Genomic DNA, 13,745 nt, shown 5'->3' with positions numbered 1-13,745 from the left:
TATTAGAAGGAGATGGCCAAATAAGCAAATCAAATATTACAAGTTAGTGCTAAACGCTACAAACGGCAAAACAGTCATGTGGGAGCAATGTGGACACAGGTGAGACCACAAAATGGCTACTATGATAAGGAGGCAAGATGACTCAGGAAAAGGTCCTGAAGTAGGCAAGGCTTCTGGCTGGACTGCACAGCCCTGGAAGGACAGGCATGGGACCTGGAGGCATTGTGCAGTGCAAGTCAGAGAGACAGAGACCTGATTCATGGGCCTCATAAGTTGAGAATTTATTCTAAATGCAGCAAGATACTGGGATTTTCAGCACAACATAACAATCTGCTGATGGCAAGTAGTATGGCCCTAGGGAGACATCCTAGAAAAGGTTAAAAATGGAGCTGAATCGGGGGTTGAAAGGGAATGAGCCTTCCTCAGTTCAAAGACATTACAGATTCGTAATTTAACAAGTAGTGTGACACAGGTTAATTCCAACTGGTCAGTGCTTCAGTTTTCTCAACTTCAAAATACCATCTCAATTGGGTGAGATGAAAGGCACAAAGTACCCAATGTTGCAGCAAAACTTCTCTTCTGTCTAAAGAGCAAAGGGTGCCCCCTGGTGGGGTGGTAGAAAAAAAGCTAAAGACCTAAAATCAGTCCACAGACAAAATCTTCATCACTCGATCCAATAAAAAACATTAGTGCCTAAAATATCTTAGGCCCTAAATATAGGGGTACAACATGAATAGGGGCCTGACCTGTAAATTTTACCCAGAAGGAAAATAAAGATTCAGCGAAAGACATCTGAGCAGAAGATAGTTGTGCAAGTTCGGGTTCTAAATTTAGGAAGTTTTTAAAATGTGAATCCGATTGGATATTACCAGAAACTGGTTCGTTCAACTCTAGTCTTAACTTCTCAAGCTGTTCCTTCCTCTAATGTGCGGATTCTAATACCTACCTCACAGGCTGCCATTAACATCAAATGAAACTACAACGTGAAAATGCTCAAAAGTTATTCAGAGTGTGTGGCAGCCATGAGCTCAAAGAAAGAAGCAAGAATACACCCATTTATTTGGACAATGAGGGCGGGAATACCTGTTCCCAGACGTAAACAAAAGTGAAAAATCTACGACTAGGGGTGCAGCTCAGTGGCAGAGCGCTTGTCTAGCATGTTTGAGGCCATGGCCTAAGAGTGTCAGCGCTAAATGTGTTAGAAAATTGAAGCCTTTTAGTCAGGCCTGGTGGCCACGCTTAGAATCCCAGCAACCCTGGAGGCTAATGCTGGAGGATCTCAAGTTTGAGGCCAGATTTAAAGATTGCCTTAAAATAAAAAGGGCTGGGGATGTAGCTCGGTGGTAGAGCGCCCCTGGGTTCAAACCCAGTATCACCACTAAGAAAAAGAAAAAAGAAAGAAAAGGGAAGTCTTTCAACAAGATGAAGATTAAAGTTAGGAGTCGAGAGCCACTCTGCTGGCAGAAAACGCTCTGTTCGGAGAAGCCCCCTTGTTATCACGGTTCCCGAAGGCCTCACTGCAGACAGACGGGCTGCTCCTGCTCGGGAGCCAACCCAAAGCCGCGGCGCCTCGGCTGCACACACCTGCGGGACGCGGACCTCCAGCTCGGGCCCGTGGGCTCCCGGGCCCCGCTCCTCCGAGAAGCGGAAGCGCTGGGCACGGGCCACATGTCCTGGAAGACCGCGCGCGCCCAAAGGAGAATCGGCAGGCCGCGGGCACGCGGGGGTCGGCGGAGGGCGCGGGGCCGCCAGGCCGTCAGGGGCTGCTTCCCGGGCGCCAGGTACTACGCGGCCTTCCGCCGTCCCTCCCGGCCGCAAGAGGGGGAAGGCCGAGCTAGCGTGGGGGTAGAGGGGGAGTCGCAGGAGTCAGAAGCACAGAGAAAGCCGGAAGCCAGCTGGGCAAGATTCAAGAGAGGCGCATGGGCAGGGTCCCGGCCGGAAGCTGGTGGTGGGGAGGCCACGCACGGCCGGAAGTGACAGCTCGCCGGAAGCGGGGCGGGGCGGTGGCCGACGCGACCTTACCAACATGGCGCCCGCCCGGCGCGTGTGAGGGCGTACCCGGGAGGCGCCGAGGCCAATGGCGAACCGCGACGGGCGGCGGGGCGGGGAGGACGGCCGCCGCACGCCCAACCCGCGGCTCGGGAGGAGTGAATTTTCTGGAAGGCGACTTTAAAGGCGCCGGGCCGGAGCGAAGGGCGTCTCGGTGCCGCCGCCCGGGCCTGGGAGGGGCGCATTAGCGGCAGGAAGCGAGCTGCGCCGAGGTCGTCGCGGAACCAGCTGGTGACCTCGCAGGATGAACCACAAGAGCAAGAAGCGCATCCGCGAGGCCAAGCGTAGTGCGCGGCCGGAGCTCAAGGACTCGCTGGACTGGACGCGGCACAACTACTACGAGAGCTTCCCGCTGAGCCCCGCGGCCGTGGCGGTGAGCGGGCCCGGGGTCGCGGGCCGGGCGTGGGCCTGCGGGAGCGGGGCGGGCCTCCGGCGGCGGCGGCTCTGGGTGCGAGGTGCGCCCAGCACGTGGCCCCCTCTGGAGCCTGTGTCGGAGGTCGCCCATATCTGTCATTGCTGGTTGGTCCTGGGGGACACCCTTATCTGCCTCCGGGCTCATTTTCTAACTGGACAGGCCTTTTCTGGTTCCCTCAGGATAACGTGGAAAGGGCGGACGCTTTACAGCTGTCGGTGGAAGAATTTGTCGAGCGGTACGAAAGACCTTACAAGCCCGTGGTTCTGCTGAATGCCCAAGAGGGCTGGTCTGCGCAGGAGAAATGGACTCTGGAGCGCCTGAAGAGGAAGTACCGGAACCAGAAGTTCAAGTGTGGCGAGGATAATGATGGCTACTCGGTCAAGATGAAGATGAAGTACTACATCGAGTACATGGAGAGCACCCGGGATGACAGCCCCCTCTACATCTTTGACAGCAGCTATGGTGAACACCCCAAAAGAAGAAAACTTTTGGAAGACTATAAGGTGCCCAAGTTTTTCACTGATGACCTTTTCCAGTATGCAGGAGAGAAGCGCAGGCCGCCCTACAGGTAAAGTATTCCGTAGCTCAGTGGTTCCAATCTCATCCACACCAGCCTTGGGTAGCAGAGTTCAGTGTGCTGACCTTCTTCTGAAAAAGTGAGTGAGCGGCTCTCTCTTGGCTGAACATTAAGTCATTTAGGGACCCACTAGGAGGAGATTGGGATTTAACTAGTCTAGGGTCTATTGGCTAGTCAGTCCTAAAACTCCCCAGGAGACTTAAATGTGCAAGTAAAGCTGAACCACTGATGTCTTAGGGAAGTTTTAATAATTACAGTTTAGCAATAAACTATATCAGTAATTTTTTTCTTTTTTCTGTGAGATATCAGTCCTCACACAGTTCACTTAATATTTCTATGTATCAGAATGCGTACAGTCTCAGAAATGAAGAAAGAACCATGTGCATAATATATGGTAAAAACTTTCTTCTGTGTCCTGTATGCATAATTAAGTCACCTTTCCTGTCTTGGGTGTTTCTATCCTATAGGTGGTTTGTGATGGGGCCACCGCGTTCTGGAACTGGGATTCACATTGACCCTCTGGGAACCAGTGCCTGGAATGCCTTGGTTCAGGGCCACAAGCGCTGGTGTCTGTTCCCAACAAGTACTCCCCGAGAACTCATCAAGGTGACCCGAGAAGAAGGAGGCAACCAGCAAGACGAAGCAATTACCTGGTTTAATGTTATTTATCCCCGAACACAGCTTTCAACCTGGCCACCTGAATTCAAACCTCTGGAAATCTTACAAAAACCAGGAGAGACTGTCTTTGTACCAGGTATAGATGAGCTGGAAGAAAACACATTCTCTGGTTTTGGGGGTGTTGTGACAGGCATTTGCAGTACTGGGTCTCAAACCTAAAGGAAGCTCTACCACTGAGCTCCATCCCCAGCATTTTTTGTTTGTTTATTTATTTATTTATTTTAAATTTTGAGACGGGGTCTCTCTCACTAAGTTGCCCAGGTTGCCCTAGAATTTGCAATCTCCTGCCTTAGCTTCTTGAATCACTGGGATTACACGTGTGCACCACCACACGAGGCCCAAAGTACATATTTTTTTTAGAATACTTATTTTTTAGTTGTAGTTGGACACAATACCTTTATTTATTTTTATATGGTGCTGAGGATCGAACCCAGGTCCTTGCATGTGCTAGGCAAATACTCTACACTGAGCTATAATCCCAGCCCCCGAGTACATTTTTTGATTGCAGTAATTTGTCTACTCATTTTTTTTTCCTGCTAAAATAATTTTCTATATTTCACATTGCCTACTCACTTTGGGTATATATACATATATATATATACACACACACATACACACACACACACACAATGAATCCAGAAAGTTCTTTTGCACCTTCACAGATTCATGAACTGACCTGTGTGGTAACTGAATCTCAAGTACAAAAGGAGCTCTTACCCATATGCTGTGTAACTAGAGGTTACCTAGTATCTTTGAGTTGGGTAGCAGTTTGTGCCCATGTCTAAGTTGTTTGTTATTTTTGTTTTGTTTTGGTGCCAGAGATCTAACCCAGGGCTAGTAAATAGGCTGGGTTGAGTTAGGAAATCCCACATCAGACAACCACACTTTGATAGGTGAAGCTTATAAGAGTAAAAGTATTTGAGGTGGGTGTTCTTTTCCTAGAAGTTGAAGAACTTTCCACCTTTAGGCTACAGCTTTGGATTACCAGGGGTCAATAAACTTTTTTCATAAATGGTCAGAGAGTGAATATTTTAGACCCTGTGAGCCACACAGTCTCTCACAATCACTCGACTCTGCTCTTTGGAAAATATAAATGTTCAAAACAGGTCAAGTGTAGCTGTGTTCCAGTAAAATTTTATTTACACTTATCCCTGGGTCAGGAGCAGTTTACTACACTGTGTCGTGTCTGAGCTGTCCCTTATGGATAAGAAGGCCCGATTTCTGGAGTAGGTGTCACAGGGTATTTGTGTGTAAGACCAAACCCTGTTGAACTGTTTATTTGTTGGATTTCAGGAGGCTGGTGGCATGTTGTTCTCAATCTTGACACCACCATTGCTATCACCCAGAATTTTGCCAGCAGCACCAACTTCCCTGTTGTGTGGCACAAGACGGTAAGAGGGAGGCCAAAGTTATCAAGGAAATGGTATAGGTGAGAACCTTTTTGATTCTTATTTTGCTTTGTTCTAATTGCTACCCCAGAGGTAAAATGGCAAGAGTCCACAGCTGCAGTACCATGTGCTGACTTTAGAGAGGCCCGGGCAGAGCTGGGGCTGCACACCTGACAGGGAGCAGAGAGAGGGACCAAGGTCAGGGCTGGTGCTCAGGACGCTCGCCAGCCTCCAGGTGGCAGGGTGAGGCTCTGCATGTTCTATCAAAGCCACTCCGTCAAAACATGCTCACGATTGGGATCGTTTCTTGTTTTGCTTTGTTTTTTTGTTTTGTTTTTGTTTGGTTTTCAAGGCTAGCACTAGCAAAAGAATCCCTTTTGTTTAGGTTTTATTTTGGTTATTTCTTTTTCTTACCCAGACATATTATTCCCATTTGAACTTACTGCCTTCAGTTCTTATGAGTGAGGTGACTGCCCTGGAGACTTAGCTCCTCTGTTTATCCACAGAACAGATACAGCACGGGCAGCGGCAGTGCAAGCCACCCCCAGCCACCCCGTGCCACTGTGTCCCAACCCTGACCTGGAGGGACCAGCTCTCGGGGTAAGAGAGGGATTCTGGCTCGTTCAGTGCTCCTCCCTGCTGAGAGGGCCAGCAAGGGTGGTGGCTTCTGTTCCCCTGACTCAGCACTTGAGGCCCACCTCCTCTGCCCTGCAGGACGCAGAGTGCTGTGGCCCTGTCACTCCAAGGCCTTATGTACAGCAGGTCTTTTGTGGCGGGCGGCTGCTCTTGATGCCCGTTCAGCTCATCTTTCAAGTGCGGGGGGTGGTCTCTCTTGTTTGACACCTAATTTCTTACAATCCTAATTGTTTCTGCTCTGACTAGTAGAGTCTAACCAAACCTGACTCATTAGGGCTGTGCTGTGGAAAGGAGAGGTCTAAAAACTAAGAACTAGCTAAGAAAGTTTCAGGAAAAAATAAAAGTAGAAGAGGAGCTGTTTCTCCCAAGGGAAGAACCAAGGCAAGCTTGGGGGGTGCTACCCCTACTGTGGTGGCCCAGCTGCCTCATCCTGTGGGTAGTGATGGATCGCGTGGCACTAGAATGTCATTTTCTTTTAGAAAAATGTGGGTAGTCTATGAGGGTCTGCGCCCTGCCGGGGCTGTGCTTCCTTGCCGTTGTACAGCAGCCGTCTGCCAATCCCTGGGTGTTTCTAGGTATTTCTAAGTGATGCAGGACTCCACTTGGAGTTACTGTGTGTGGGCGTTGCCACCTGTGACAGCACTAAGAAGGGTGTCTCTTGCCTCTCAGGATCTTGAAGCAGGAGCACCCTGAGCTGGCAGTCCTGGCAGATGCGGTTGACCTCCAGGAGTCCACAGGCATCGCTTCCGACAGCTCCAGCGACTCTTCCAGCTCCTCCAGCTCCAGCTCCTCTGACTCAGACTCAGAGGTAAGGCCCAGCTTGCCTGCACTGGGCCCTTGCGCTCAGGGTACCCTGCAGACCAGTGCAGGAGAAAGAGGCTGTGAATAGTTTTCTCTTTCTTTCAAGCACCACAAGTGCGACCATTCCTGCCTAGCCCTGGACTCTGCCCATGCCATAGCTTTCCATGTGTACATGAACATTTGGGTGTTTGGGGAATCAGTAGATAACCCAAAATCACACAGCTGGCAAACAGTGTCAGAATTCAAACTCACATCACATCAAAGCCCTTGAGGTGGTAAATTGTAAGCCTAGAAACTCAGCAGACCCAATGGGCTGCTTTAAGGTAAGAGTGATATTGGGTAAGGGATACACCCTTCACATAGGAAATTTGTGTCTTTTTTTGGTACCAGGGATTGAACTCGGGGGCACTCAACCACTGGACTATATCCCCAGCTCTATTTTGTATTTTTTATTTAGAGACAGGGTCTCATTGAGTTGCTTAGTACCTCGCTTTTGCTGAGGCTGGCTTTGAACTCTCGATCCTCCTGCCTCAGCCTCCTGAGCTGCTGGGATTACAAGTATGCGCCACTGCACCCAGCTAAAATTTGTCTCTTAATGTCATTGTACTTGTGTTCTTTTACACATTGAGCTCTTTGTTGGAGGAGTGAAATTCTGTAATGCAATTTCAGAATGCCAGCTTGATTTCAACCCATAAACCTTTGGTGAGAGGCCAGTGGAGCAGGGGAACTTTGGCACTTTAGTGAATCTGTGATTCATAGGGAGCCAGAAGCATCCACAGAGGTTGATGCTAGACTGGCAGAGCCGCCATCGATGGCTGCTTTGCTTCTTGGAGAAAGGGGACAGGATCTGTGCTCTTTTGTAGTTCAAGATTTGTTGGTGAAGTGGGGTGCACCCAGGCTGAACCCTTGCTTTTCTTTCCTGTGTGCAGTGTGAGTCTGGGTCTGAAGGTGAGGGGACAATGCACCGCAGGAAGAAGAGGAGGACGTGCAGCATGGTGGGAAACGGGGACACCACCTCACAGGACGACTGCGTGAGCAAGGAGCGCAGCTCTTCCAGGTGACAAGCACGGCTGTTGTGTGCAGGGACGTGCTCACGGTGAGGGCAGGGCCCAGGGAGGGCAGCCTGTTGGGATCCTACAGACCAGGAGAGGGCTGACGCATGCCAGAGGAGGAGGACACTCTTGGAACGGGACCACTCACTCAGCGTTGGCTGCAGTAGCTTTTTCTCTGCTACCTATGCAAATTGAGGAGGCTTGTTTTATCATAAAAACGGCAAGAGTGTGAGTGGTGCCAAGGAGACCCTTTACACTATTTAATAAAGATGAGTCCATTTTACACCTGACATTTTTCCTTTGGGAGTACCAGACCGCCATGTTGCTCTCTCCTAGTGGTCTGTATGGAAATTGCTTTCCCTGCTGGTGGGTCCTGGTGGTGAGGTGGCAGCTGGAGCAGTGAATGGGGACCCTGAGGCAGAGCCGCCTACCTCTCCTCCCAGTTTGCTGTGGCTGCTTTGAGTCCTCGGGCCAAGTTGGACAGCAGCAAATTGCTCAAGTTTTCTACAACATCTTAATCCCATTTCCAAGTTTATATTTTCTTTTGAAACAAGATTGGATCTAAAACTTCAGAATTAGTAACTCAATGTGTTTGCCAACACCTGCCCTTATTCCTTTTGCCCACAGCAGAGGGTGTTCAGGTTGCGTGTCCAAGGTCTTTAAATCTGAGTTCCTGTTTCAAGGTGCTGGTCAGGGTGTTAAACGGGGAGGTTATGGGAAGGTGATAAAATGCTGACGTTTGTAAGACTCTGGGTCTTATGTCCTAACCGGTACAGGTGACATCATGTTACCTTTTATCTCTGAGTAGGTTAGCTTCATGAAACTTGGGGCCCACGTTCCCTTTCTGTTGTCTTCTCTGGGTTCCCTGGTCCGGCTGTAATTCTTACTCAAGTGGGTTAACCAGGCTGGAATGCGATTCTTGGCCCTGCTGTCCCTTTCACAGCCACACTTAAGGTCTCTTGCCTTCCTAAGCTGTTTCTATTGTTATATCTGTTAGATCCGTGCTTGGTATGTGCCTTTGTGATTGTTGGGAGGGTTTTTAGAGGCTGTGTGCTGTCCTGCACACCTGTAATCTCAGCAACTCAGGAGGCTGAGGCAGGAAGATCACAAGTTTAAGGCCAGCCCAGGCAACTTTGCAAGACCCTGCCTCAAAATAAGAAAGGACTGGGAATGTAGCTCAGTTGCTAGAACTACCAGAACAGAAAGATTTTTAGAGAAAGCCCTGCCATTGCTTCAACACAGGTCCTTGGGGGTTCTTCTGCTAACCTTCTCACCAGCTTTGTGCCCAGCTGTGCTCTCTCTCCACTTGCTGATTACAGGCAGTTGTGCTTCCCTTGGCAGGATTAGGGACACTTGTGGAGGCCGGGCTCATCCCTGAGCAGATAGAGAGACGCTCCTTGAGGTGGCTCCTGTGTACACTGGTGGCTGCCACCCCGCTCAGTTCTCACGTCTTCTGCTCCTACCTTCTCTGTCTTCTTTGAATTTGGATCTTCCTTCTCTGGTCTGAGCTCCTGTCTGCAGCCGAATGCTGGTTTTACTGCCTCCCAAGACTAGATTATCAAGAAGTCAGAAAGCTCTGCCAGCTCCGTGACATGCTGGAGCTGCCGTGCTGTTGGGAAGAAGTCCTGGGTTGTCCTGATCAGAACCACGGTCGCCACAGGCCGGAGGGGTGCGGTTCACTCAGCGTCTTACTGTGTCTGTCACCTCACTGCTGTTGGTAAGGAACTGCTGCCTTTGTACAAGCAGAGACTAAGAGTGGCAAGTGGATGTTGACCCACCTGTGTGTGAACCTGTCGTGTGTAAAAAGTACTGTGAGTGTGTGCTGCCTTCCTGGATGTCACCACTGGTCCAGAGACCTTCAGGGGCAGTGACCCAGCCGCGTGCCCAGCACCACCGCCCCTGCTCAGTCCTGCTGTAGGATTCCTCATCTTTCTCCAGAAGGCTCTAAAGTTCAGGCATTTTTGTACGGTGTGTTGGGGGGGTGGGCACATTCATATCTTCTGTTTGTGCAGACTGGGAAAGGTGTTGATTGTGTTTTTGTCTTAGAACTTGAATTATAAATAGGCCAGGTTCTAATCCATGGGTTCCATTCTTCCCCTAGTGTGACCCACGAGCCAAGAAGCTCCCACTCTGTAAGGGATTTCATGTCTGGTGTCCCCTTTATTTGACCTGCAGACATCAAGTGGGCAATTTATGTTACATTCAGGAAAGAAATTTTGGAAATGGTGCTTCTAGTCTTTGGGATCTGTGGATACTTCTGAATAGCTCTGGTGGAGTATTTGGGATCAACCAGCAGGTTTCCCCTCTTGCCCTCTAGATTCACCTGCTTGCCTTAATCTGTTCCTGAAGCCAAGTGAATTTAAATCAGAATAGCAGGGGTTTTCAAGGCCTTGCCCAGTCACCCAGTCAGAGGCACCACACTGTTTTGCTGGAGTTTGGGTGGGAGGCGCCCAGGCAGAAATGTTGGAATGGTGTGGTGCTGCCTCTCAGAATCCCCTAAAACAGGAATGATCAGAGGACCCAGAGGGTACACTCTTAGCATATGGGCTGTCATTTCCTGCCTCTATGACCTGTGGCTTTATCTAGGAGACTGGTCCTCCGGTTTCTCTTGGTACCAGGTTTCTGCATCTTGAAATGCCAACGCAAGTTCACCCTGGGCTGGTGGGAGAGCCTTTCTCTTCCTCCGGGGCAACACGGTGGCTGCAGGTGTCTCCTGGCTTCCCTTCCAGCAGCAGCTCCCTGTGCTCCCACAGTGGGCAGGACATATTCAGGCGTGGGTCAACCCTGCACGGGTAATCCCGTAATCCCTGTAGAACTATCTGAATGGTGTTCCTCCTCCTGCTTTTTTATTTATTTATTTTTAATAGTCTTATCATCTTCCAAAAGCTTTTTCTTTTCCCCAGCATTGCTACTGGGTTTTCTGCTTGTCCTGTACCAAGTGCTCCCCTTTAAACTTCAGTTTAAAACAAAAAACACCCCAAGGGGGCCCTTTGCCACCAGGGGCATGGAGGGACACGTTGCCAGTGGCCTGGGGAATGGGGCAGGAATTGGAAAGGGAAAGATCACGTACTCACTTATTTCTCCAGATACCAAAGTTGACTCCTGGTTACTAAACACCACCAGGAATGAGGGACCTAGCCACCGCCACCTCTCCTGAAAGTGTTTGGGTAAAGGTACAGATTATGTGCTGCTGTTCGACTCTCGCCAGCCCACAGATAGCTGCAGAGCGTGTTTTATTGGTTGTAGCCAGGCCAGGGACTCATCATTCTCTCCCCCACGTAGTGCCCCATGAGCCAGCCAGGCACTCTGTTGTGGAAGCAGAGCGGGAGCCAGGAGGAGAACCCTGTGGAGTGGTGAGCAGGTGGGGGAGGGCTCACCTGTCAGTATTCCCTAGTCCTTGAATGGTGTCAGCAGGAAGGAAGGAGAGGATGGCTGCATCCCGTGGCCATTTCCAGGGGTGGTTCTCCAAGACAGTGGGTCCTGGGAGAAGGAATTTCACACCAGTGACCACCTGATAGGGAGGAGCTGTGTAGGAGCAACAGGAGTCGGGGCACAGACACCTTGAGGGCCTTGGGTCTTCAGGAATGGGAGAATCCAGTGCTGCGCAGGTCCCCAGAGTAGTCCTGGGATGTTCATGGCTGCCCTTGAAGGGAGGGCTGCTGAAGCTGGGGCACTGTTCACATCTCGTTCTCCGTGGCTGCCCACTTCTTCAGTAATTCAAGTGCTCAGCAGATCTGGTGCTGGGACAAGCCTGGGCCCCTGACCTTAGTGGACAGTGACTGTGTGTTCACCAGGGTGGCTGGTCAGGGCAGGGAGACCCAGCGGGTCTCATTAGCACCAGCCTGTCTCATTAACACAACTAGAAAAGCAAGTGTCTGCCTCGCTGAATGCAGGTTCGTTAGCTCCTGGTGAGGGACCTCAGCTAGCTAGCGTTACGCCGGTGTACCTGAGTCTGCCCACGGCTTCTCTGTGGAGTGGCTTAAGGTTTCTAAACTAAGGGTCGGCAGGGGAAGGTGCTGGTGCAAGTGCTTTATAAACTTAGTCTCGGCCTTGAGCCAAGGACTTTGGACCAGAGTGTGGGATGGAACAGAACCTTGCACTGTGGTAAAAAGTACTGTGTGGCAAGTAACAGGTGCGTGTGGCTGTGGGTTCTTCAGGCTGTGTGTAGCTTTCCCAGAGAAGTGGTTTTGATGTGTGATGCTCTGGCTCCTCCTGCCCATCCCTTCCTGTCTTTTGTGAAGATGTTACATCATGTTACATTGTTTTCAGCAAAACTAGATGAAATGGGCCCCTAGGTGGTGGCTCTCAACTTTGTCTCCCTGTAAGTTCAAACCCTTGAATCCTAGCCCCTGCAAATCTCCCTGGTGGAGAACTGGCCCTGGCCGGCGCGTGACAGGAAACCACAGAAGAACTGGGCTGCAGAACCCTGAGCCACCCCTGGTTCTGCTCCCTCTCACTGTGGGCCTGCCATGGAATGCCCATGGGTCTGCCATTGGATTGGTATTTTTAATTTTCACTGGGATGAAATTTGTTCATCATTTTAAATAAAGCAACTGGATTTGGATTTGTGTGTTTTGCGTTGTTTTATCTTTGTTTTCTTTCATTCTTATTCCTTTGAAAGTCAGTAGAATGTAGTTTGTCAGATCTCTTAAAAATACACTTTAAAGGGCTGGAGATGTGGCTCAGCGGTAGCGCACTCGTCTGGCATGCGTGCGGCCCGGGTTCGATCCTCAGCACCACATACCAACAAAGATGTTGTGTCTGCCGAGAACTGAAAAATAAATATTAAAAATTCTCTCTCTCTCTCTCTCTCTCTCTCTCTCTCTCTCTCTCTCTCCTGTCTCACTCTCTTAAAAAAAAAAAAATACACTTTAAAAACAATGGGAAAATGGGCTGGGGATGTGGCTCAAGCAGTAGCGCGCTCGCCTGGCATGCGTGCGGCCCGGGTTCGATCCTCAGCACCACATACCAACAAAGATGTTGTGTCTGCCGAGAACTAAAAAAATAAATAAATATTTAAAAAAATAAATAAAAAGCATTCTATCTAAAAAAAAAAAAAAAAAACAATGGGAAAGGGTGACTAAAATAAGGCCCAGACACTCAGGCTACAAGGCCCACGGTGTTCAAAAGCCAGCACCCTACCCCAAATCCATTCTTCACTACAGTGTCGGGCTGTCCATTAACCAGCACAAACAGGACATGCATGTCCTCCAAAACTGTGTGCCTGAGCCTGGCATAGGGGCTAATGCCCTCCAGCAACTTGGAAGGCTAAAGCGGGACTGCAGTCTAGGCCAGCCTGGGCAAAAAGGAAAAAGGGTTGGGGTGTACCTCAGTAGTAGAGTGCCCCTGGGTTCAATGTCCTGGTACTGAACAACAAAAGAATTTTGGAGCTGGGTGTGTACACTGACAGAGCGCTTGCCTGGCATGTGTGAGGCACTGGGTTTGATCACCACAAAAAAAGTTAAAAAAAGAAGCACTTGGGGCTGGGGATGTGGCTCAAGCGGTAGGTAGCACACCTGCCTGGCATGCGTGCAGCCCGGGTTCGATCCTCAGCACCACATACAAAGATGTTGTGTCCGCCGAGAACTAAAAAATAGATTTTTGTTTTTGTTTGTTTTGCTGTATTGAACCCAGAGACTCGCCAGAGAACTAAAAAATAAATATTAAAATTCTCTTTTTTTTTTTTTTTTAAAAAGCAGCACTCTAGCATATTGGTTTATATCCAAGTATTAAATAATGAATCCTAAGCTTTTTTTTTTTTTTTTTTTAAATAGGCTCTCACTATGTTTCCTAGATTGGTCTCGAACTCCTGACTCAGGTGCTGGAACTGCAGGCATGTGCCCTGGTGCCTAATTGGAACCCTGCTTTTTGACCCGAGGGCATTTTTGGCCTGGTGCCAGACAAACTGCCTGGCCTGTGTTTATTTGAAATAACTAAAGGGGTGGGGAGTGGGAGGGAAATGTTTTTGGTCACTATTTCTAACCTATCCTGAAAGGTTTTGGAGGAGAAATAAAAAAAAAAAAATCATCCTTCCTTTCCCTCATTCCATCCACCCCTCTCCACCCATAACATCAGGAAATACACCAAGAGGAAGCCAGTTGGGGAATGGTGTTGACCCAGGAGCTGAATTCCAGAGTCTGGGGGGCAGC

At 49.6% G+C, this 13,745-nt stretch overlaps 2 protein-coding genes across 5 annotated transcripts in view; one reads left to right on the top strand and one right to left on the bottom strand.

The window, feature by feature from the left end:
- Mettl23 (methyltransferase 23, arginine) overlaps positions 1–1,850 on the bottom strand; it is a 4,388-nt gene extending 2,538 nt beyond the window's left edge. Inside the window, exon 1 of the mRNA XM_026404848.2 lies at positions 1,585–1,850. The gene's annotated coding sequence lies outside the window, so the exon portion shown is untranslated. The remainder of the gene's footprint in view (positions 1–1,584) is intronic.
- Positions 1,851–2,041: 191 nt separating this feature from the next.
- Positions 2,042–12,148, top strand: Jmjd6 (jumonji domain containing 6, arginine demethylase and lysine hydroxylase). 4 transcript variants are annotated; one of them, XM_026404796.2, is made up of 7 exons: positions 2,043–2,422; positions 2,644–3,032; positions 3,509–3,795; positions 5,013–5,110; positions 5,619–5,707; positions 6,413–6,551; positions 7,474–7,879. In XM_026404796.2, the coding sequence occupies exons 1-7, from the start codon at positions 2,294–2,296 to the stop codon at positions 7,603–7,605; spliced, it is 1,263 nt and encodes a 420-aa protein (XP_026260581.1). In that variant the 5' UTR covers positions 2,043–2,293; the 3' UTR covers positions 7,606–7,879. The 4 variants fall into 4 exon arrangements, with proteins under 4 accessions (XP_026260580.1, XP_026260581.1, XP_026260578.1 ...); XM_026404793.2 differs by lacking the exon at positions 5,619–5,707 and adding an exon at positions 8,938–12,148 and having other exon boundaries at positions 2,046–2,422; positions 5,013–5,148; positions 7,474–7,601; XM_026404795.2 differs by lacking the exon at positions 7,474–7,879 and having other exon boundaries at positions 2,042–2,422; positions 5,013–5,148; positions 5,614–5,707; positions 6,413–6,519.
- The last annotated feature ends 1,597 nt before the right edge of the window (positions 12,149–13,745 follow it).

Source organism: Urocitellus parryii, chromosome 7 (assembly GCF_045843805.1).
Source record: "Urocitellus parryii isolate mUroPar1 chromosome 7, mUroPar1.hap1, whole genome shotgun sequence".
NCBI classification, from domain to species: domain Eukaryota; kingdom Metazoa; phylum Chordata; class Mammalia; order Rodentia; family Sciuridae; genus Urocitellus; species Urocitellus parryii.
Note: the sequence above shows the minus strand (reverse complement) of the source record. Positions and strands in the feature narration are given on the sequence as shown.